The sequence below is a fragment of the Cydia fagiglandana genome, chromosome 9 (genome assembly GCF_963556715.1).
Source record: "Cydia fagiglandana chromosome 9, ilCydFagi1.1, whole genome shotgun sequence".
Classification (NCBI taxonomy): domain Eukaryota; kingdom Metazoa; phylum Arthropoda; class Insecta; order Lepidoptera; family Tortricidae; genus Cydia; species Cydia fagiglandana.
In genome coordinates this window covers 10,739,016-10,764,671 of record NC_085940.1, presented here as the reverse complement: position 1 = coordinate 10,764,671, position 25,656 = coordinate 10,739,016, and the positions used below count along the sequence as shown (strand labels likewise).

General features: G+C 38.4%; 1 protein-coding gene across 1 annotated transcript; it reads right to left on the bottom strand.

Annotated features, from left to right (window-relative positions):
* Positions 1-9,926: 9,926 nt before the first annotated feature.
* Positions 9,927-22,888, bottom strand: LOC134667765 (actinia tenebrosa protease inhibitors-like). Its single transcript, XM_063525179.1, has 5 exons — positions 22,540-22,888; positions 15,035-15,131; positions 14,227-14,342; positions 10,833-10,926; positions 9,927-10,161 (listed from the first exon to the last, which is right to left on the bottom strand). The coding sequence occupies exons 1-5, from the start codon at positions 22,796-22,798 to the stop codon at positions 9,927-9,929; spliced, it is 801 nt and encodes a 266-aa protein (XP_063381249.1). The 5' UTR covers positions 22,799-22,888.
* Between the last annotated feature and the right edge of the window lie 2,768 nt (positions 22,889-25,656).

Below are 25,656 nucleotides of genomic sequence, written 5' to 3'. Positions count from 1 at the left end.
CATAAAGTTAAACAATGATAAATCACATCTACAGATTTATTTATAATGTCGCTTACGCTTTAAACCTCTTTTGAGCTTCATAGCGGCCGCTGACGCTAACGGCCGTTTGAATGAACCGAAACGTAAAGCGGACTGGAAAATACGAAAAGCTGCATTCAGTGGATATCGTGGGTAATTGTGATTATATCTTGGAACATACAAAGGCAAATAATTTACGCGATCACATACTCGTACCTATATTATTTCTGAATTAAATACGTCATGACATGACACTTCATAACTCCGATTTTGATCGCACTTTTGATACTTGTACTACTAAGTACAGTTAACTACATAGAAACTTTACCTATCCACCTTTTCACCATAATGCATTGGAATAAAGTGAAAAAATAGATACAACTCTTTGTAGTTAACTGTACAATCACACACATTCAATCATATCACTCCAGCTTCGGTAAATCTTCAGATGAAGATAATAATATCCAGATGGGGACATTTGCATTTGTCATTAGATCATCTCGAGAATCCTAAATAATCTTAAGCGTCGTTTGGCATACCTAATGCACACACGCATGAAAGTGAATAGAATGGGCACAAAATATCAATGCTTGTCACGTATGCTAGCAGACCCTTGATGGAAAAGCCATCTGTCCCTCCCACGCGACCTATTCAGTCCACTTTAATATTCTATCATATTTGCTAACGTTATACGACATTTAAATATATCTTCATTCTTCTCTAATATTTGTACCTACCAGCAGACTATCTATGTATAGACTAGTATATTTGCGGTGAATCTGAAGCGTTACATTCATTAGTCGCAGGCGATTTTACTGCGCACACAGACGGTCAGACAGACACAGGATATGCACACAGTAAGCACCGCTGCCAACATTACAACGCTTCGATTTAATCCAGCAACTAGGTAATTTATATTTATTAACTACTTACAACATACAGATAAAATAATTGAAAGCGACAATTCTGTCCGTAGAGGGTTAATAATATTTACTAACATTAAATAAAAGCTTTTTAGGGTTTTGATAGGCGAAGTACAGGGCGCTATTTCTTTAACTAGATAATATTGTACTGTTCGTTTACTATAGTTTTGCTATAGTCATTTTCTCTATTCTGCCCTCCTAAGCCGAATAGCGCTATCTCAAAAACAAATGATTTTGAAAATGGAATTCTCAATAATAGAAACTAAAGTATAAGTTAGCAATGAATTTCTTTTGATGATGATTTTCTTTTGAGATAGCGCTGTTTGGCTTAGCAGAGCAGTATTATAGATTGAACTTAGGTTTTTTATATTATTTAGGTAGATAAAAGCTATTTTCTGCAAATACCTGACACGAATCATAATCTCAGTATCTAACCTTATTATCTAACTGCAATCTCGGAGTCTGGTAAAAGCTCCGCCATTCTTGCTACCCATCAGTGTCTGTAGTCCCGCGGGAAAGCATTGTTTAGAGCAGTCTTAATTGTACCCGCCGCTTGTTATGAATTTTAAAACGCACAAACAAGACGTGTGATGCTCAGACTTCAGAGAGCTTCCCTGGGCGACTGGTTATGAACAGTTCATACGGAGATTGGATGGGGCACGAACAAAGTGAGATGAGGTTGCTAGTTAATAATTGCAGATAAGATTTAAGATAGCGTGCATGCAATGCTTGCTTTCCTTACAAAAGTTTTAGTATATTATTGGTGCATTTATATACATCTCGCTCGCACTAATATGCCAGTAAGAGCGAGATTCATGGAAAGTAAGTTACGTTCACGCTAGCGTTTATGTCAGCGCCAAACTAGTGGTAGCAGTACAGTCACCTGCAATAACATGTTACTCTTCGAAGGCCGCAAAAATATGTGACACGCTCTTATGCCTCTACAAATAAGATCGTGTCAGATATTTTTGCGGCCTTCATTATGTAACATATTATTGCAGGTGACTGTACAGATCCCTTCCCATTTGTTGTTTTAATTTCTAGTTTTAACTTGTCTATTGTACAATAAAATGTTAACATACATACATTTTTTAACCTTCTCATAGGTTGTTCATATAATCTAAATCATTGCAATATTAAGCTATACTTAAGACCTTAAGAAGATAAATTATTCGTATTATTAAACCGTCTGGAATATTAGGTACTCACTTTACTAGAAGGCATGTTAATATCACCTTTGAGTCAGCTTTACAGCTAATCTCTGGTTTCGCTTTGATTAGTTTTCACAAGATGGATATCGTCCGAAGGCGTAAATGTATTGTTATTACTTATTGCTAATACCTTATTAGTAAGTACTTATATACCATCATAATTTTCGCTACCTAACCAAACACAAATAGATTCGGCTCATGCGTTTAGGAGAAAATATAATATAGTTAAACCTTAAACTTAACTATTACGTCACGCTGAACCTAGCGCTAATTAAAAACTATGCTCGAACAGCGATACTGTTTTCAGCTAGTTAGGCTAGAATTTTAAACAGCGACGTTCATGCTAGAGCCATAAATCGGCTTGACACGTGATAAATTAGGCGCTATCCGGTGTCCGCGCACAAAATATCAAACCAGCTTATTTATAGTCAGTTAATTTCAGCGACAAACCGCCACCATTCATTAACGTATATATCTATGGACTGGCCTTACGGGCACTAAAAATGGTACTAGTTTAGCGGTGTGACTCACGAATTCCAGCCAATCGTGCAGTCTAACGCATCTAGTTGCGACCAATAGCGCGCGTGATACGAACTCATCAACCAATCGCGCGCGTGATGCGACCTCATCGACCAATCGCGTTGTACCGGTGTCACACCGCTGTACTGGCCCCTGGCATGCCTCATTATTATTGTACGTAAAGGCGTAAAGCCAGTCCCGAGATATCTATGTCAATGTTACCATTAAATAAAGTGACCGGGACCATTGCAATTGACTGCGAATCTGGGTGCAATCGATGCACACTGTATATTATCCCTCTCAGCCAAATTATTTTATTAGCAGAGTTCGGACGTGCAAGTTTCAAACTGGAGTCCGTGAATTAGAATCCGGGTCCGAATAAATGGTCCATTATTGTCTGGTAAAATCCCTTGGTCTGGTTACGAAAAAACTAAACTAATTTACGGCTCGATTCGGGAAATGAATTAGTGACTCACTAGATATGAAATAGTAAAGATATGTGACGTTCCACTGCAAAAGGTACCTTATGGCGGCTGGCGCCGCGTATCGAGAAATGAATTAGAGATTGACTAGATATGAAATAGTGAAGATATGTGACGTTCCACTGAAAAAGGTACCTTATGGCGTCCGGTGCTTATGTACGTCGCCAAGCGCCGCAATAATATTGGAGCGGCGTTAATAATAGCGTAAGCGCCAACCCCCATAAGGTACCGTCACATATCTTTACTATATCGTATCTAGTTAATTTCTAATTCACTTTCTGAATCGCGCTGTTACTTTCTCGGCTGCCGGCTGCCGGCGCTATTCTGGAACCACTTATTTAGCTTCCAGCGCTTTAACAGTTTGTAGGTATGTGCCTACTATATTTTTTCATTATGTATCAAATAACCTACTACCCACAGAAAAATTTGCAGGGGCATTCCACGAGACTGTCGCTTACATAACGCAAATGCTGAGTAAGCGATATTGGGTCAGGTAATATTTCATGACTTGGCTAACAAATTGGCAGTATATTCTCGAGATTCACGTATTTTATTGAGGTAGCTGCCATACAAGGCAAAAGCGTTATGTAAGCGACAGTCTCGTGGAATGCCCCTGCAATGAATGGATTGAATTCTCAATATCCCACATGTTAGATATCTACAGCCATCCCTTTTCCAAACAAATAGACGAAGTAAATCATAGGCGATGGTTACAAATGCGCCGCCTCTGTCTTCGCCCTTTTTGTCCCAGTAATGAAACGTCTGGGCGGTTCCCATCGGCCACAGAGCACATCATAGGACCATTATAAACTAGGTATCTGATTGTGTATAGTTGTTATGGACTTCACCGACACAATTATACTGGTTCATTGAAGTGGAACGCGTAGAAAGCGATGGATAACAGCCCAGGATGACGCATCAATCAGGCTAATCCAATCACGGGGAGTCGAATCAAAAATAACGACGTTACTCGAGTGAGTTGGACATTTTTCATTTCTTTTCAGTTTTTATGTCTTATTTGAAGACAGTTCGCGGATTATGAAGAACGTAGCTAACGTTCTTCGTAAGCCATTCGTAAGCCAGTTGATTGTCAGTTGAACAAATCGTGTAGAGTCAAACCGTGAAAAGTCTGCAGCGATATTGATAACCCACGCAGTGCAAATGTCATTTTGAACGTCAAATTTCTATGAAATTATGACGTAAGTATAAATAACACTTACACTGCGTTGGCTATCAAATCTGCTGCAGACTTTTCTTGGTGCGACTCTATGATACAGTTTTATATCTACTATACTACTAAAACTCTAGTTTGCTTTTTACTTTTTATTTACTCATAACACAAACAAAAAGTTTCCATACTAGATCCACTACAAACTCATCCGTCCCGAATATCATTGAATTCGAGTTTAGAGCTGCAACGTTAGTTATAGCTAGAACAATAGGTACCTATGCAAATAAAGTAGACGTCGGATTTTTAAATATAAAAAAAAAAACCGTTAAGTCTCTCCGGACGGCAATTACCGGGAGTCCCGACGGCGTAATCCGGCGGACGACGAAAAACTCTTCCTAATTAATAGTACAGCTTCTGGATTAATTAGTGCCGATCTCCAGCCACTCTTTATTATTTGAATTCAGCCGGCTAACAAACCTATCATTAAAGCTGTAGTCGGAAAAGTTAAACTTTCCAAGCTATCTAGCCTAGCTTTTTACGGATTTCATGCCTCAGAATGAGCATAATTATCTAAGTTTTATGCAAGCTACGCTATGCAAGACAGTTTTGTCTTTGGCTAAGTAAAGTTGCTCGATTAATTCAAAACTTTATTGCATTGCACCAACTTGCATTAGTAATTACTATCCACTTCTTGTTTAAGAATTATTAATTGACCTAACTTTACCCTGCTACGGGGAAATGAGATATACCCAACCTTACTACTTGAAACGAACTTATGCTTGGAACTCAAGTGGCTGGCAGTTCACGTTGATACGAAGAAATAACAATTTCGGCATAGTATTCAAAGTAAAATAGAAACTATTTACTTATTTGGAATTAATGTAGCTGACCGACTTAATTTCAATGTTATACACTGAACGACATGTGACTCATGACTCTCATGAGTTATGTTATATTTATTTATTAAGGTGTTACATTTTAGGAGTAAAATTCATAGGTAGAATAGTTATGTACTACTGCTATATTTTACTGCACAATGTTCTATTCTAATGTAGAATAAGTAATAACCAACATAAAACTTCGCATACGTAGTCGCGGGCAATATTATAGCTAATATTATTATTATTTATTATAAAAGGATATTTAACAAGTTCTAGCCACACCATTATCCGGTTCCAATATAATTATACAGTATAAACATTCCGAATAGGACCCCAGTTCGCTTTTACCTCCCACGAAACAAGAAACTTTCATAATGATAATTGGACCCTGGAAGGTAATCATTTCTATCCCAAAAGAATCAAGTTGTGCCTTCCAGGTAGGTAAGCCACGTTTTTATACCTATGTAACCAAATGTTTTCAGTCGATTTTCCTTGCTCGAGACATGCAGAGTACCTACAAGCATATTTTTAACCTACATATTACCACAGAATAAATAATAGTAGGTACTAGGTACAGAAGACTCACTCTCTAACAAAACGCGTCTGTCACGATCAGCACAGATATGGCCGCTAGGTGGCGACAGCGCCACGCGCGGCTTATGACAAACCCCAAAATTGGGGTCGAACGGATGTACTTTTAGCTACCTGTAGCAAAACGACGAAATCGCGGAGTGAGCCACGCCTGATACTACATAGAATGGAACCCTCTCGTCATCAGTATTTGTCGATTTTTTGCACTATTCCTGACGCCCTATATTCCCGGCCCCCAGGACTCCTGGCAGCTACAGAGGCGTTCAACTGCGCGGGAAAAACGGCATACAAGTGAGTGTAGGTGTAGTTTGCTACGGCCACCTACATCTTCAGCAGAATTGGAAGACCTACACATAATTACCTACTGCCTACCAGCCATGTCGTTCAGGATACTCTAAAGCGGGTTAATACTGTGTTATGCCTGCACTTTTATTACCTACAATAACTATCCACACTGTATGGTACAAGATTTTTGGCGAATTCCTTAAGATTAAGATTCCTGGTCTCTATAGTAAAACCTAAGATTTACCGAGTCAACGTCCGTAAATGTTAAAAATTCGTGCTTTGGCCAATAGGTAGATCTTAGGGGTTTTACCGGTCAAATCCATACTTCGGGCTTTTACACCGACATGTACCTACATATATCTAAACTTTAAACACCTAAGTTAGGATATCACTAAAGGATCTTCTAAGTCCTTTATAAATTCAAATTCTGCAAAGAGGGTGCTGAATGTTATCAGGGCCATCCGTTAGGAGTTACACTTAATGAAGCCTCCCCGAGGAGTAATGTTTCCATTAGAAACGATTACCCTGAATAGAAACTTCGAGAGCCGCTGAACACCCAACTATTATAGCTATTTAAACCCGCTAAGGGTATTGAATAGCTTTGCGATTGTTCCGATTTGAGCCGTATTGTTAGTTCACTCCATTGATGTGACTTAGAAAGACTACACTTAGAAAACGGAATATAGAGTTAGACCAAGAAAAGTCTGCAACGATTTTGACAGCACACGCAGTTATGATTATACTATTACTTATTCTGTGACGCAGTGCAAGTGTTATTTATACGTCATAATTTCATAGAAGTTTGACGTTTAATTACACTTGCACTGCGTGGGCTATCAAAATCGCTGCAGACTTTTCGTGGTCTTACTTTAATATTAGATTATAGGTGCTACAGTTAGAGTCGCACCAATAAAAGTCTGCAGCGGATTTGATAGCCCACTCAGTGTAAGTGTTATTTATACGTCATAATTTCATAGAAGTTTGACGTTTAAAATAACACTTGCTATCAAAATCGCTCCAGACTTTTTACGGTCTGACTATATACAAAGACATCGTCAGCGAAGAGTAGGTTTTACTGAGATGTATTCATCATATTTTGAACCGACATCAAGGTGTAGGCTCTGTGATCGGTTGTGCCTTTTTTAGGGTTCCGTACCCGAAGGGTAAAACGGGACCCTATTACTAAGACTTCGCTGTCCGTCCGTCCGTCCGTCTGTCACCAGGCCGTATCTCACGAACCGTGATAGCTAGACAGTTGAAATTTTCACAGATGATGTATTTCTGTTGCCGCTATAACAACAAATACTAAAAACAGAATAAAATAAAGATTTAAATGGGGCTCCCATACAACAAACATGATTTTTGACCAAAGTTAAGCAACGTCGGGAGTGGTCAGTAGGTACTTGGATGGGTGACCGTTTTTTGTTTTTTTTTTGTTTTTTTTTTTTGCATTATGGTACGGAACCCTTTGTGCGCGAGTCCGACTCGCACTTGCCCGGTTTTTGTAGTTTACAATAACGCGCCTACTAACAGTAAGTGATGCATAGTTTCCTTTGGTGAGATAATCACAGCTAGTCAGAAAAACTACAAATATTTACAAGTACCTACCTACTTGAAGCGGTATTTCGCATTAAATTACAACTGAAAACATGCGCATAAAGGGGTTCTGCACCACACAAAAAACGGCAAAAATATCACGTTTATTGTATGGGAGCTCCACTTAAATATTATTTTTTTTCTGTTTTAAGTATTTGTTGTTATAGCGGCAACATAAATACATCATCTGTGAAAATTTCAACTGTATCAGCCTGTCACGGTTCTTGAGATACAGCTTGATGACAGATAGACAGACGGACAGTGGAGTCTTAGTAATAGAGTCCCGTTTTTACCCTTTGTGTACGGAACCCTAAAAAAATATTCAGGACTTTTTCGTAAAAAGGTAAAAGACGAGTAAATCCATGAAATAAATGTAACTACTACATATTAGATATGAGCGCCGATAGGCATTTAGCCGGCGGCGGCGCGCCGGTCAAAATCGGTCGGCGGCGGCGGCGAATCGGCGGCGTGGCCTTGAAACACCTTTGATTAATGAAAAAATAATTCAAACCGAAATTTTACCGAAAAAACATGTTTTTGCTGTAGGAAAATTATAAAATAAGTGCATTTTTCAATTTCAAGGATAATTTATTGAATAAACGTACGAAAATAGTTTTATGTAGTATAAACACTCGCATAAACGGTATCGCGCTTCATCAGAGTCAGTCATAACCTTGGTGAGGCCGTGGCCGGAAGATCTTTGCGAGGCCCTTATCTTTTGTGCTAACTAAACAGTAGCAGATTGACTGTATCATCAGGAAAACGAAACGTCTTGTCGATATTGTAAAGAGCCGAAGTGAGGAAAATCAAGCTTTTTCGTTAACCAAATCAACCCAACAAAACCGATTTATGTCTAAAGGTGAGGCTTGAGGCCGAGCTCCATTTAACACCGAAGACCTGATTCCGACGCTTTCCCATGCGAGCATGCGAGGCCAGAGGCTGAGCTGCTGGTATTAAGAATACAGCTTAGAATCGAACGCCTATTGTGAGCTTGGCTGACGGCCGAATGCCTGGAGCGCCGATTGCGGTGCGCTTCTGTGCAAGGCCGAAGATCAAGCTGCAAGAGAGCAGAGCTTAGAACTAGTGGTCCAGTGTAAGCAAGTCCGAAGGCCGATAAAGACCGAGGCCATAATGTTAAAAACAACGAAAGCGCCTGTATCTCCATACAGGCGCTTTCGTGCGAGGCCAAAGCCCGTGCTGCAGTGGAGCTAAGATCGGACAAAAACCAATGACCAAACATTTTAAAAGCGTGGCCGAAAGTTGAGCTCCAAACAGGGCCGAAAACTTGGCGATTCAGTTTAAATGAGAGCCGTTTCCGACGCCCTTCCTTTGGACGCGAAAACGCTTAATATCTGATATTAACCGCTTTTTATACATTTTAAAAACATTCAGCCATGCTTGCAATGGTTAATTTCGCGGCGAATGACAGATTACCTAACCAGCTGGCAAAATTTGTAATTTCGTTGTCCTAAGACTAGTAGCGCGGTTACCAGACAGAAAAGTTTGAATTTACCTTCGATATTTTTGAATTATATGGACCTCCACCCACAAGATGGACGTACGACCTTGTTAAGGCCGCCGGAAGACGCTGGATGCGGGTCGCTTCCAACCAGTACGAATGGAGGTCCAAGGGGGAGGCCTTTGTTCAGCAGTGGACGTCTTATGGCTGAGATGATGATGATATGGACCTAAACTACCTTTTAAATGTCTATAAGCTATTCAGTTCAGAGTGGCGCCGTTAAAGATCTAAACTAGATAAAATCTGATTCTGAAAGTAGTTAGTATCTACCAAGGTCACGCCGATGCCACGCCGATAGCGCAGCGTCGGCGGCGGCGGCGCGAAAATTTCGTCGGCGGCGGCGGCGCGCCGGCGCGGCGCTCATATCTACTACATATACATACAGGTACTGTATCGTGATAAAAGGTAATCTCATGAAATATACGGAATAAACTCAGTGCAAAATACTCTTACTTATCAGTAGACCTGATTTGACTATAGTAGACCCAAACCAAACGGACGGCCCGGGTCGTAAAACTTATTTTTTTTATTATGAATGAGCTTACTCATGGTCATAGACGGCATAGACTAGCCGAGGCGTAAACGTGGCCTACGATGGAGCGAGCTCGCCCAGAAGGTGCCTGTTCACTCTTGATTTCTTCTCATTCACGTCTAAGGTAGGGTGAGAGATAGAGATAAAATCCCAGTCGTCCGTTTGGTTTGGGTCTACTATAGCACTGAACGTGAGTAGTTATGATGGTGGACGCGTGTTACGGTCCGTGGCCTCATCCACCTGTTCCTCGTCCTCTGGGCCCTCTGGGGACTCCTCCTCTTCTGTACTATTCTGCGGGACCTGTGTCGGCTTGACCGATTCCTCCTGACATCGAATAAAACACTGCGATTCCATTTCGAAGTTGTTCTCGTTGCCGGCACAACCCCCATAGAAGAACGTTTTGCAAAGCTTTTCGTTTACGTCGTAATAGTACCTGAAACGTTAGACAAGGTTAGAAAGGTTATTTTTGCCCGGATAAATAGGAATCTTTAACGTTGCGAGGGTTCCAAGAGACATGACCAAGCTTTGCGGCCCTAGTGAAACGCAATAAATGTTCACCACACCAAAGAGAGGCAAATACTAGAGTGTTAAATATTACCAGAGTCTGTGTGTACTGTCTCTTCAGAAAATCGTTTTTTCCAGATTGATATTTTTACCATTTTATTTTTTCTCGATAGCTTCCTTTTCCGGAATCATATTTAACCGTTCGCATATTTTCTCATTATTTTAATATTCCAATAGCTTAATTTTCTAATAGGTTTTCTAACCATTCACATAATTTCCCACTATATATATTTTATTTGTTTACAATTACGGAAAACTGAAAATAGATAGGTGCGACGACAAGCGAAGCGAGGAGGAGTGTGTTAGGTGATCTGCGAGCAAAAGTTTTGAATATTGATGATTAGTAGGTATATATATTACTATTCATCAATATTCAAAACTATTTTGTATCAAGTGTAAAATAGTTAAAAATTACATATATCAAGAAAGTAGGTATTTGTATTTACCTAAATACTTTTTAGAAACTATTTCTATTAAAATGTGTACCTATGCGTTTGTTTGTTGATTTTATTAAATACGTGGAAGAGAAAAGTTACTTACATTCTAAAATTACCCAAACATCGTCCAGATACGGGCTGAAGCTTACAAACATCTATATTTTTAACTGGGAGGCTCGCTGGCATGAGTGCAGATCCTATAGAAAATTATATTTGTAAGTAGTTTTATCAAAATAACCGTAAGTATAACGTATTATTGTACAATCGACGTCAAAGATATGTTTACATTTTTGCCTTATTACAAAGGCGTAGGTGTAAACATATTTAAGACGTCGACTGTATCGCACGTGGCACGGGACATTAAGGAGACTGTACAAAATGAAACGTAATATTATAAGGATAATAAGGATACAATTGCAATTTAAATAACAAAGATAAAATTATTCAGGATGTATATATGTAGCCGTATATTAAATATTATATTATAAGGTAGTATTTTACTATTTACTGGTTAAGTAAATAGTAGAAATTCTATTTGTCTGGGCTGTTGCGTGTTATAATCGATGGTAAACATTTCTCGTAATTATCGCTCTTTTCTCGATTCAACGACAATCAACTGTATCGCGGCCCGGTTCGAACTTCAAGATACGTTAATTAATAGATCTAGAAACGTATTATGTTAGTGTAATTAGATACCTATTATAGTAGTGGACCCTATAATGGACGTGGAACCAGTAATGGGACAAAAAACCACAATTCCTCTAAAATAAGTATCTAAAAGTAGTTTATAAACACTGGATATATTTTTATCATAAATAAAAGTCCTAGAGCTGTTTATGTTTCAATTTTTATTAAATTCGGTTATCTTTTAAGAAATTGGCGTCAACCCAAAAGTTGTCGTGTCACTGAAAAAAAATACCACTACGAATTCTTAACAACTTCGCTAAGAGAGGTGAGTTAACTTATTAAATTTTAATTAATTAATACTTGATGAAAACTAGAATGTGTTTTTATAATAGCATTTATCATAAGATAAGATATACAACACACTATGTTGTGACTCCACAGATGTAAAAAAATAGTAGTATTTGGCCCAATCCCATTATAGGAGCTGTAAAACTGCATACCTCCTATGTTGGGACAATTGACATAATGATACTTGCCATGCCATAATATCATGTTTTTAAACAATACAGAAGTAAAATGTAGTTACGAAATATGTCAACCAGGAGGTATTCTCGGACTTCGCATAAATTAATATCGTTTTTCCAAACTTTTATTTAACTTGCCCTGTTAGTTAGTGTGTCAAATCTTGGTAGCTGAATTTGATCCACTTTTCGATTTCCGATTCAGTTGAAATTTTGTGTAAGTACGTAATTAAGTATGCAAATCGGATGATAATGCAATATTATGATAACATGGACCTGATCTGATGATGGAGACAGGAGGTGGCCATGGGAACTTTATCGCAATAAACCCTAACTAATTTTGTTTGGGTCCATTAGAATTGTCTCGATGGATCTAATACAATAATAATTGGCTGTGGAAAGAAAAATACATTCAGCAATAAAAGCTTATACCTAAAGATGATTTTTTTGCCATAACTTATTCCCCATTTCAATATTTTATACTGATAGAGCAATATCCATTATAGGGGGCCCATTACTGGATCCACGTCCATTACCGGGGGCCCATTACTGGAGCTTTGGTGTCCATGACTGGAGAAAAAAAACATAGTTTTAATTTGTTAAGTATGTGGAAACTCCTTGCAGTATCTTTGATACAACACGCCTAAAACATGAAAGACGGATAGGACTTTCATCTTTTAACACGCTAAGCGGTAGACCATTTACATTTATAAGGGAAATATCATAAATACCCCAAATTTCCTCTTAAATGTCCCATGACTGGTGCTGTTACTATATGTCAATGTTGTGCCGTTTCTTCAAACAAAAACGTCACTTTTGACACTGACATCTACTTAATCCATATCGTTTCTAGATCTATAAATTGACGTATCCTAAAGTTCGAATCGGGCAGTGTCGATTCTGTAACACTGTTAACGACCGTATCTAAGTATGTTGGTATATTTCACGTACAAACTACAGTCAGCAAAAGAAGGAGTTACACGATATAATGTCCTACATACAAAATATCGAGCAGTTTTTCACTAAAGTTGACTTTACGTTTTAACCCTTAAATGCATGATTTTTTTCTTTTTGCCCGAAATTAATGTATGTATCACATAATTGTTTGCCGATTCTAGGAAAAATATTTAAAAAAAATTATCTCGATTTTCACTGCGAAATCAGTGTTAGAAGTTGAATTGACTAAATCATATTTATATAAATATGTAATTTTCAGTAATAGATAAATGAAATTTTTAACTACCATTAGAAAGGTACACTATTTGTGATATACCTATGATAAAGTTTTTAAATATAAAATAATTACATACCCCGAAAAAACCGTTCAATCTCTAAATACTAAAAATTATCAACTTGTGGATTTTTCCAAGCTTGCCGACTTGGCGTCTTAAAACGAATGTAATTTTTATAAATTAAAAATATTGCGTAAAATTAACCCTTGAATCATCACCCTATTAATTGACGTTTGGTATAAAGGTGCGTTCAAGAACGTAAGCCATTTTATTTTAAAACTGTGAGCTGTCTAATGCTTTGTAGACATTTGGCAACACTATTATGCATTTAATGGTTAAGGGTGGTTAAAACGATAAAATTTAATAGTAAGCGCGTTGATTGACATCGTGTGAACGTGTTCACGCCGCGTGGACACGATTATTGTGCGGATGAGCTGTGATATTGACGGCCACGCCTGCCCATTGAACGGCGGCTGCCGCTAAAACCAGAAAGCCATATCACTGCGAAACAAGCGGTTCTAGTCGCCTTTTGGGGGACGGTACCTAGTGTCGTGGCAATTGAATTCCGTTTGTAGCACAAAATAAATTAGGCGCTTCGTTTACAATTGGACAATGTAACGCATTCGTGTTGAAAAGGCTTTCGCAATTTCACTCGCGAATATTGATAAAGATATGGAACATAATAGGTAACATATAAGGAGCTTGTTTCTGAACACTTTTATCATAATATTTCTGTTAAGGTCGCCAACCACATCATAATATTTTTAAGTTCGCGTTCAAAAATCAACTGCCTATTGGTCGAAAATCAGTAAGTTTACTCCACGAATTAAAGTAACCCCAGTTTACGGTACCTACACACTCTAGTGCCTTGACAATAGAGGCGCGTCCAGATATTTATGAGCGCCTTGGCCGCCCCGATGTATCTGATGGTGACTGTACGTCATGCATCACACGGCTAAGCAATACGCACCATTATTTTGCGCAGACATTACGATTTTTTAACAAAATGTCTTTGTCACAAAGGAATATTTTGGTGTGGGTGTAATATTCGGGTATAAAATTTTGTATGGCCGAGATGCTGAGGTAATCATTGTAATCAATCACTTTTAATGCCTACCTTTGCAATGGTTGTGACACTCCTCGACAGACTCGAATTGGTTCTTGTTGTTCCTTGTGCTGCATCCAGAGAACACATGCGGTAAACACTGATCCACCTGCATGTTGTAATAGTATCTGCGAATGGGATGCTTGGCAATTATTGGATAAGTAGGAAGCTACTTAACAAAATCATCGATTTGATAGAGTTAGATAGACCAAGAAAAGTCTGAAGCGATTTTGATAACCCACGACGCATTGCAAGAGTTATTTATACGTCATATATATTTTTTTAGAACTTTGACGTTTTAAATAACACTTGCACTGCGTGGGCTATCAAAATCGCTGTAGACTTTTCTTCGTCTAACTTTAACAACCTGGAAAATTAAAAAAAAATTGTAAGGACGGCCCCTGAAATTTAATCAAACTTTATTGCATAATAGGTACAAAATATTACAAAGGCGGTGGGGGGTGGTGGAACGGTGCCTTAAAGCATTGTAAATTAAAGTCAGAAAATTAACTATGTATACTCACAACACTTACACAAGGGATTTCCATATTAAGTAATTAGATGGCGTTATCACATGGGACTTGCTTATAGCAAGCATGGCTATATTTATAAAAAAAATTATTCAAGTAGGCCTAGCAACAAGCTCTTTTAATTTACCTTTTTTTTTTTCATAAGACTACGTCATCTATTGTCATTTAACGTGAACCGCGTTCATGCAAACCCCTTATTTCACAGAAACACCATTTTCTAAAGATATATTTTTCCTACTCACACTTCTCTCCACTGATCTCAACTATAGTAGGTTACCTTAGGAACCTACTTTGTTTGGTTACTTCCGCAGTTGCCAGTTTCCGGTTGCAGCATGCACCAATAATCCCATTTCCACATTTGATCGAAGCGTCCGTGGTCCGTGTCGCCTAAAATTTACAAATAAAGACTAACATACATTTAATGCAAGTAAGCATTCCATCTCGTTTTAAATATACTGTACAGCGGTTACGTTAAGTGTCGATTCACGAAAGCAAAGCCCATACAACCATTTCTAGTCGCCGTTACGACGCGGTGTTGACACATCTTGTGTCGACACCGTCTGTTTCGGTCACAATTCCAGTCGCAGAGTCGTCGCCGTGTCGACACAGTTACCAGAAATGGGGAAGGGTCGACACATGACACAAAGTGACATAAAGTGTGGTCGCCGTGTGCACACATTGTTTCGGGTTTGCGACTACTTTATGCCAAAATCATTCGTTCATTCGTTCATTTTGTTCCTGTCAAATGGAAACTGTCAGATGGAAAAATGCTTAAATAAAAATAAGTGACATTAATACGCCATCTCTAAAACGGATTACAAGACGTAATTATATATTGTTTGCATTTATATTATAATAGAACTTAAATTATTATGGGGAATTAAACTGCTCGAGTGATTTGATAAACTAAGTGTAATATAATCAACGCGCCACCACATTGTTTTAGTTTAGCCGGAAATGAAATTGTTTACTTCTCAGTGCCTGTGTTCATAACTATAGTCTGGCTACTGAAATTTTACCTAAATTATTGGCGGGAAATTCAAAAAATCTTGGGCTGGTCACACTTTGTGTAGTAGGAATTATAGTTTTGATACTAGACAATATCTTTGATATTCTGTGCACAAATAAGGTACCTAAGGAAATAAGCTAAATAAACGTTTAAGTGCACTCAAAGTCAGCTCACATAATTTCTACCACTATTTAAAGTACAGTCAACGACAAACACACATGTTTACGTTCCAATATTTAGATTTTATAGATATTTTTCAGAACTTTTAATTTATCCGTTTCTTTATACACTTGTCCTATTTATGAGATTCAGGCATTAATAAATTCACGTACTTAATCAAAGTAATCGGCAAATGTTAGAACTAGTACTTAAAGTATCAAAATATTTATAGAGCACCAACCTCGTATTTTGTTTACATTTGGTTAGAAGTTGTAAACATTGCACTTTTTCATTATACAACGCTACACGTCGACTTCGCACATTGTCGTAATTATTTACGAGCTTAAATAATAGTTTGTGAACCTCACTCAGCATAGAAATTATTAATATTATTTAAAATAAACCCCATAAAAACCGCAAACAATTTGAATGAATGACATAAATCGACAACTGACTTTTAGCTTTTTTTCAAATCATAGACAATTGGTGATACAACAACGAAATATCTGTCAACAATTTTTGGCTAGCCAGGCTATATATTATTTGATGCATTTTTAGTACTTCGATGCGTATACTATACTTAAATAACAGAAATAACGCTTTACATACTACGAAACTTGTTAATTATGATGTATAAATATGGTTTAAGGCTGAGAAATATTGCAGTCACAAAGTAGTCGCAAATGTTTCGACTTTGTGTCGACTCTGTGTTGACACATGACACGCGCTGTCAAAAGTAATAACAAAGTTACTGGATTTGCAAAATGGCTCCTTGTGTTCATTCGTTTTAAGATATTCTCAAAGTGTAAGAGCCATGCCGTGGAATAAAAAGTTAATCCTCATATTTTTATCGCGATTAATTTAGTCGACCTAGATTGAAATTGCATTAATCTTAATATTAATCGAATAAATTATCGATTAAATCTGGATTGAAAGTTGACAGGGGGACATTTTTGTACGTAAATGGAATAGGATTTGCATGTAAATATTTCCCACCTTTTCGGGGCGGGGACAAATGGGAACACACAATTTTTGGATGTATTCCCATTTATTCCCGCAGGGAACAGATGGAATAGGATTTGAAAGTAAATATTTCCCATTTTTTCCCCCCTTATCGGGCTGGGGACAAATGGGAACACACAATTTTCGGATGTAATCCCATTTATCATTTATCCTCGCAGGGAACAGATGGAATAAGATTTGCATGTAAATATTTCCCATTTTTTCCACCTTATCGGGGTGGGGACAAATGGGAACACACAATTTTCAGATGTATTCCCATTTATCCCCGTAGGGAACAGATGGAATAGGATTTGCATGTAAATATTTCCCAATTTTCCCACCTTTTCGGGGTGGGGACAAATGGGAACACACAAATTTCAGATGTAATCCCATTTATCCCCGCAGGGAACAGATGGAATAGTATTTGCATGTAAATATTTCCCATTTTTTCCCACCTTATCGGGGTGGGGACAAATGGGAACACACAATTTTCAGATGTATTCCCATTTATCCCCGTAGGGAACAGATGGAATAGGATTTGCATGTAAATATTTCCCAATTTTCCCACCCTTTCGGGGTGGGGACAAATGGGAACACACAATTTTCGGATGTATTCCCATTCATCCCCGTAGGGGATGGAATAGGATTTGCATGTAAATATTTCCCAATTTTCCCACCTTTTCGGGGTGGGGACAAATGGGAACACACAATTTTCAGATGTAATCCCATTTATCCCCGCAGGGAACAGATGGAATAGTATTTGCATGTAAATATTTCCCAATTTTCCCACCTTTTCGGGGTGGGGACAAATGGGAACACACAATTTTCAGATGTAATCCCATTTATCCTCGCAGGGAACAGATGGAATAGGATTTGCATGTAAATATTTCCCATTTTTTCCACCTTATCGGGGTGGGGAGTGGGGACAAATGGGAACACACAATTTTCGGATGTATTCCCATTTATCTCCGTAGGGAACAGATGGAATAGGATTTGCATGTAAATATTTCCCATTTTTTCCCACCTTATCGGGATGGGGACAAATGGGAACACACCATTTTCAGATGTACTCCCTGGCGTGACAATGTGACGTAACGTGACAGGTGCGACATTTCGACAAGTCTCATTGTTGCTGACGTCACAGGCATCCACAGGCGGGCCGTATTCCTGTTTGTCACCATCATTGTATTATTTTTAAAAACTTTATTATATCGGCAAAAACAGGTATTTCTTTTGCGATGTTTATGATGATAATGATGGAAATTGTCACAAGATTTCAAAGAACTTTCGGTAATTCTTGAGTTCTGTGTCCGAATTTCGTGACAATTGTCGTATTTCTTGTGACAAATGTCATTAGCTTCGCAAAATAAGTACAGTCAAGGAATTTAAATTCCGACCCATTTCGTACTTTGTCACAGTGACAACCGTATGAGGTCTCTAGCGGCTTTCATATTGATTGTCACTGTGACAAAGTACGAAATGGGTCGGAATTTAAATTTCTTGACTGTACTTATTAACTGGCGATATAGTGGAGTTTTTTTTTATTAACATGTTGGTGGCAAACAACCACACCGCCCGTCTGATGGTAAGCGATTACCGTAGCCCATGGAGGCCTGTGACTTCAATTACAGTGATGTAGACAATAGGGAATATTAGGCAAAGCTCTGCGTAGGTGGCACTAGTAGTACACATACAGTAAACAAACATGCGTCACTACGTCACTCACATATCGCCTATCGTGAAACACGACAATCGAGGGTTCGGTTTCTGCCTCTCTATCACTCTCGCATATTCGAGCGATAAAGAGGCGGATAACTAAATTTCTATTTTCGCGTTTACCGGTAGGCACTTGTTAACAAACCGCCTTGATGCATCAATGTCATATTTTATTGTCTTTGAAAACTTGTCAAAAAACAGTTTAAGGCACAGTATGTATAAGTTAGTCCATGAATTTACTGAGTCGGTAGTGCTGCACTCTGGCGGCAGAACATTGCAGTAATATACCCTATTGTTGGACCTGTCACGTCCTAAAACCTATAAAACAATATTCATGACGACTTTTATGACAACATGCGTAGCCGCCATCTTGGATTATAAAATGGTCATCATTTTCGAATTCTGCACTCCCTAAAACCTATAAATCGACATCCGTGACGACGCAAGTTATCTTTATTTTCAGATCTAACCAATTGCTACAGAATACAAAGTACAAAAAAAGAAGCAAGGAGGTAATGAAACAAGCAAAAATACTGATGATTCCTCGACGCAATTGGATGATTCTTAAATTGTGTCCAGATTTTCTTGTCATAAAAGTTTTTATTTTTCACATATAACTCACACAAGCTCCGTGACATTTCGACCTTGTAATTTTTTTAATGTTTTTGTTTATATATGCGTATCTCACTAGAATAATATAATCAAGGTATGTTTATGTTTGATGGTTGAAATAGTAACTCTAAAAATTATATTTGTGTCTTATATTCCTGCCGAAGACTTTTATTTTTCCTTTTCCTTCTACACAAGTTAGGCCAAGTAATAAGAATTTAGGGCTCTCAATTTTATCTTGACTTCTACATCAGTAAAGCTACGAGGCCAGGCCGCGTAGCCAAAATGCCAATCGCTTACGCTCCGTAGCGATCGAAACGCAACTGTCACGGTCGCGCTAATATGGAAGAGTGATAGAGAGATATAATGCTTTTCGTTGTCGAAGCGATAGCGATTGTAACCTTGGCTAGGCCGGCATGTTTGGTATCGTTTTCGTATAAATTCACAGTACCAAATTTAGTTATGGTATCACATTGACACCATTCCGAAGTAAAAACATATAAACTTATTAAAATACTTTCTTTTAAACTCCTCTTCACGCTTAAACTGCTGAACAGTTTTAATTTAAAGGTACACATATATTTTGAGTCCCGAGACAGGACATAATAAGTTATGTCAAAAATCATCCTTTAAAGGTGTGAAATGTGGTGCAGGGGGGAATTCAGAATTGAATTCTTGAAGTTAATACTTACTGTTTAAGTTTAGGTTTGAAGTCATGTTTTTATCATTTTCAACTAAATCAAAGATGTAGAATTGTAGACCATCCCAAATTTCATATAAAACGGTTCAGCGGTTATTGATTGTCCGTACAAATTTTCACGCCACTTTTCACACCTTCAAAAGATGATTTTGGTTATAAGATCTATCCTATGTCCTGTTCTGGGACGCAAACTATTTCTATACCAAATTTCAACGAAATCGGTTCAGCGGTTAAGCGTCAAGAGGAGTTTAAAAAATACCGGCCAAGTGCGAGCCGGACTCGCGTATTAAGGGTTCCGTACATTAAGTCCGCCTCGCGCTTGGCTGCACATTTCTAATAGGTTTTCCTGTCATCTTAATAATCGTGATAGGTAAAGGACTATTTTGTGTATTTTTTTCAAAATTTAAGACCTAGTAGTTTCGGAGATAAAGGGGGGGGGGGGCAATGGTCATTTTTAGGGTTCCGTACCCAAAGGGTAAAACGGGACCCTATTACTAAGACTTCGCTGTCCGTCCGTCCGTCCGTCCGTCCGTCCGTCCGTCCGTCCGTCTGTCTGTCACCAGGCTGTATCTCACGAACCGTGATAGCTAGACAGTTGAAATTTTCACAGATGATGTATTTCTGTTGCCGCTATAACAACAAATACTAAAAACAGAATAAAATAAAGATTTAAATGGGGCCCCCTTACAACAAACGTAATTTTTGACCAAAGTTAAGCAACGTCGGGAGTGGTCAGTACTTGGATGGGTGACCGTTTTTTTTTGCTTCTTTTTGTTTTTTTTTTTGCATTATGGTACGGAACCCTTCGTGCGCGAGTCCGACTCGCACTTGCCCGGTTTTTTTGGGTATAAAATCAATTTGTTTACGTTATATGTCCGTCTTTGGGTCCCTAATTTACATATATGTACCAAATTTCAACTTAATTGGTCCAGTAGTTTCCGAGAAAATAGGCTGTGACAGACGGACAGACATACAGACGCACGAGTGATCCTATAAGGGTTCAATTTTTTCCTTTTGAGGTACGGAACCCTAAAAAAATTGTTTTTAAATTTTGTGGAACACGGCCTAGCACCTTCACTGATGTAGAGATCAAGATAAAATTGAGAGCCCTAAATAAAGTTTCAAGAGCGGATATCTCAAAAACTATTCAATGTATGGAAAAAATTGACTAAATAAACTTGTAACAAATTAAATTAACTTTCATTTTCTATAAGTGGCCATGTCGCTACGATGCATAGTTTCCGAGATATAATCGAAAAACCGGAAAATGGGACCTTCAAAGCCCCCTCTCTCCCCCCCGCTCAAAGGCTACGGCCGAGGACTTTTGATATGTTCACCTCCTAACTTGTCCAAACCAAGTTAAGGAGCCAAAAATTGTGTTCCGAGCATTTCCCTCTACAACTTTATTGAGCATTCGTTGCCTGACCTAGTAGCGTATTGCATTTCTTTAAAAACTTTTCTGTAAAAGGTTGACGGGTGTTGGGTGTTTATATGGTTTTGGTCGATTTTTATCATTCGCATCGCCCATGATGACTTACTAGAATTACGAGCACACGAGACGCTAATAGTAGTTTGACAAACCTTGGTTTTCAAGAGGTATTTTATATTGACATTTGCTGTCACAAATTTGCTGTCAGATTTAGTCGCAAACCGCACGCAAAGTGCACACAAATGTGTCGACACCTTGTTACGGAAAAGTGTACACACGGCGACGACACTTTGTTTCGAAACAATTCTAGACACATTGTGTGGACTCTGTTACGACACATCTGACATTTAGTTACCACTTTGATGATTCTGCGACTGGAATGGTTATATGGGAGGGTCTACCGCAAACCATTTTCGACGTGTTGCCTCTCTATCGCACTTGTAAATTACGAAACCATGTTTTTCAATAATCCTGCTGAAGGCAAACACGAATCACTAGTGCTTATCGTAATTAATGAGCTATATTATCATTAAAAAAAAGAACTTAGATCCCCACTTATAATATTTTATGGTCACCCTACTCGGACCACGTGACTAAATTTTAACACATTCAACACCAAGAACCCGACTGTCGGGTACACTGTTCGTAGCGACTACGCGCTACATACGACGAAACCGTGGCTACGCGCTACGAGCGTAACCCGTAGCACTTAGTGGTATTGAATGTGTTAAATTTCACCCTGTAGATATTTTCATTCACTCATTCTATTCGTGCCGGCTCTTGTGAATCAAACTATACCGAGTGTAGGTACAGTCAAGGAATTTAAATTCCGACCCATTTCGTACTTTGTCACAGTGACAACCGTATGAGGTCTCTAGCGGCTTTCATATTGATTGTCACTGTGACAAAGTACGAAATGGGTCGGAATTTAAATTCCTTGACTGTACTAGGTAGGTACAGTACACTATAGGACGTTCCGTTCCGTCTCTTGGAAAATCTATAATATATAGGTATGTATGTAGGTACTTTTACAAATTAAATATAATAATTGCTGCCAGTTGCTCTTCGCTGCGTCTGCTAAGGCTACTGGACACTACTGGAAAACATGATTGCACGTAGAAATGGAAATCTATTCCAAGAGGATCGTAAGTATTATTCCATAGGTACTTACCAAAGAATCTCCGTCCACTCCTTTGAAATATATCTGTAGTATGTTCAAAATTGTAATCTGAATTTCGTATATCTATTCTCCTCATAAAGGTTGTAGGTCGCGCCGATGTCGCTTCTGTCTTTGAAGCCGTGGTCAGTTCGACTTCCACTGATGGTGTGTCGTCCGAAGTTCCTTCTGGCTGAGAAACCACTGTGATCATATTTCCATCAAGCAAACGAACCACCATTCCCAATACGACGAAACAACGGCGAAAATGCATGCTTTTCGATATATAAACTGGACTGGCGAATACAATAAAAGGTGGACCAATTTATATCCCCATAACATTTTTATAGTTCTCTCAAGACGTAAATAAACCTTAGTAAGGTTAACGTTATATGCTAAAATTGATTTTAGTTACGTTGATATGTATGTATGATGTTAAACTTGATGTACTTATGCCACATCGAGACATATTTTAAATTATACAGAAACTAAGATATTTTGCGTCTACTGAAAAGCATCCGACAGCCACAGAGGTTCCTTTACCTCCACAGCTCCACACACGCAGCGAAAGACGCGAAAACCCCTATAGTCCGGTTTTTTTAGCATTAGAAAGAACTTCGCAGAAGTAAGCTTGTGGTTCCAAATCTGGCACTATTAGCGGTAATAATTTGAAGTAAATTATATGTATTGACCATGCTACATTAGATAATTCAATAACTATTAACAATTAAAGAGCCTGATAAAAACTGCACGCTTGCTTCTGTGGAGTTCTTTCTAATGCTAAAAAAAACGAACTATAAGCGCCACTTGCACTATTCCACTAACTCGGGGTTAAGCAGTTATAACCGTTAACAGTGTCAAATTATACTGGTGACCATGGTAACTCCTGGTTTAACCCCATGTTAGTTAGGTGGTGCAAGTGGCCCTAAGAAACTCCCCAAATTACAAAGTAGAATTGTAATTATTTTGTCGCCTTTTCATTTTTAGTTAACGCTAAAACAAATCTTGAGAACAATGGAAAACGGATCTATTTAAAAAAAATCTATTCAAATTGACCCGCTTTTCATTGCTCTTTTGTTTGTAATACCTACAGGCTACAACGCTGATTAAAGTTTGTAGGTATACCGGGCCGACAATGTGGCGGTATGCGATAATGATTTGTGTGTGCACAATGCAACGTTTGATCGCAACTGTTTGCTGATCTAATGGCATTTTCCATTTGCATTCGAATTCCTGGGCTCTGCAGCACTAGGGCGATGGGGAAATGCCGAAAGCCCGGACGGCAGTGTTCAAGGTACAGAAGGTCCGTTGTATACAGAGTGTGTTACACGAAATACCAATATTGATAATGATAACACAATTCAAATGTAAGGCGACCAGCATACATAATTATGATCCGAAAATTATACTTTTCGGAAATATAATACTTTACCAGTTAATTTTTGAAAACCTTAGCTACAAAATCCGCAATGTTTAGGTGTAATGAGCACACACCTTCGCCTCCGCTGATGAAGATAGGAATACTAATAATGTAGGCATCCAGAAATTCCTAGGACTACAAGACGTTCAATAAAAATACAGGATTTGATTTGGCAATACCAACCTTTTAGGTGCTAAGCGCGTCAAGTTACAAGAGTAAGCAATAAACAGACATCGTAAATTTTATACTTAGCATTTTTGGTGCAGCGGAGTGGTGTTAACGGAATTGGTTTAGATAATTCCAAGTGAAATGGTAAATTAAGGTTATATGAAGGTAATTAACGCTAAATAATCGTTAGGGTTGAAATTGTTTATACCATTCCGTTAACACCACTCTGCTGGATCGAAAATGCTATAAAATTTACGATATCTGGCAATAAGATATAAGAGTAAGCAATAATAGTGATTAAGTATGTAGGTATTCCGCTTCCACGTAAAGTGTTGAACTACTGACCTGTGTTCGTTGTGCTCGAGTGATGAATACCACATTCACTGCCCCCGACGCAAATGTGCGTCCACCGTCATACAAGTTTGTTCCTAGGCCACGCCCCCTGGCAGTGAATGCGATACTCGAATGCCCGAATCGGATTATAGCTAACGACTCGCCATTGAGATATCTTATTGCCAGGCCTTTTGACACAGATGAAAAGGCCTGGCAATAAGATATAAGAGTAAGCAATAATAGTGATATGTAAGTTACGTCAGGTGTTGAACTACTGGCCTGTGTTCCTTGTGCCCGAGCGATGAATACTCGAATGCCCGAATCGGATTATAGCTAACGACTCGGCATTGAGCGGCCGCGGCGGCGCATTCTCGGGGCGCCGACACTGATAAACTGTACCGACTGCGATGGGCCAAATCAAGTTAGACACGTGAATCCTTTGCACGGTCAGAAGGATTAACATGGATTAACGAACTGGGTGTATGTATTCTCACTGTGTGAAAGTAAGCACGTAAGTTTAAGAATAAGTATTTAACGTAAAGCCTTTACGTTAAAATATTATTTCCAACTCTAACTCAAAATTAGCATCATTTTATTCTAGTGAACAAAATGCAACTTTCTCAAAAGTTTTTGAAGAATAAAGAGTGCGTTTACGAGGCAGTGTGGAGAAAATAGGCATTATTTATTGGTCCTAATGTTTCTATAGTGACGCTACGGTTTTAGTTGCGTTCTTATTTCATTGATTACTTGAGTCAAAATTTCATTATGTAGGCGTGTAGGTGTATGTAGGTGGTATTATGGAGGTTATTGCTCAGATAACTTAAGAAACATACTTATTGTTTTCTTGCAGTAATTGCAGTGCACCAACGGAGCGGCAGATGACTTTAACGAAGCTTTATGCTTTATTTCTCCCCTTACCACTTTGCGAATCTTTGATTATTTTTATTATATAGCATGTTTAAATTATTTAGGTATTTAATCAGTGTTAATAATTTCTTGACTAATTCGTTGTTTAGTTATTTTTGCTACATCTGTCTGGTAAATCGCCTGTCTACTGAAAACGAATTACCAGTTTTCCGCCGCCGGCGATTAGCTTAATTATGGGCGGAAATTGCTTCCAAGTCTTACTTTTACTCTCATTAGGTAATTTAATGAATAAACTAATAAGCTAGAGTCTATTAATTAACGGTCTTGGTTAGTAAGGTAGCTTA

Bases quoted from the DNA above. Each gene is read 5' to 3' on its own strand.
- LOC134667765 (XM_063525179.1), bottom strand. From the start codon at position 22,798: ATGCATTTTCGCCGTTGTTTCGTCGTATTGGGAATGGTGGTTCGTTTG. The intron at 10,927-14,226 runs GTAGGCATTAAA...AATTTTCTATAG, and splicing joins GTGTCACAACCATTGCAAAG to GATCTGCACTCATGCCAGCG. The intron at 10,162-10,832 runs GTAAGTAACTTT...CTAACGTTTCAG, and splicing joins TGTTTGGGTAATTTTAGAAT to GTACTATTACGACGTAAACG.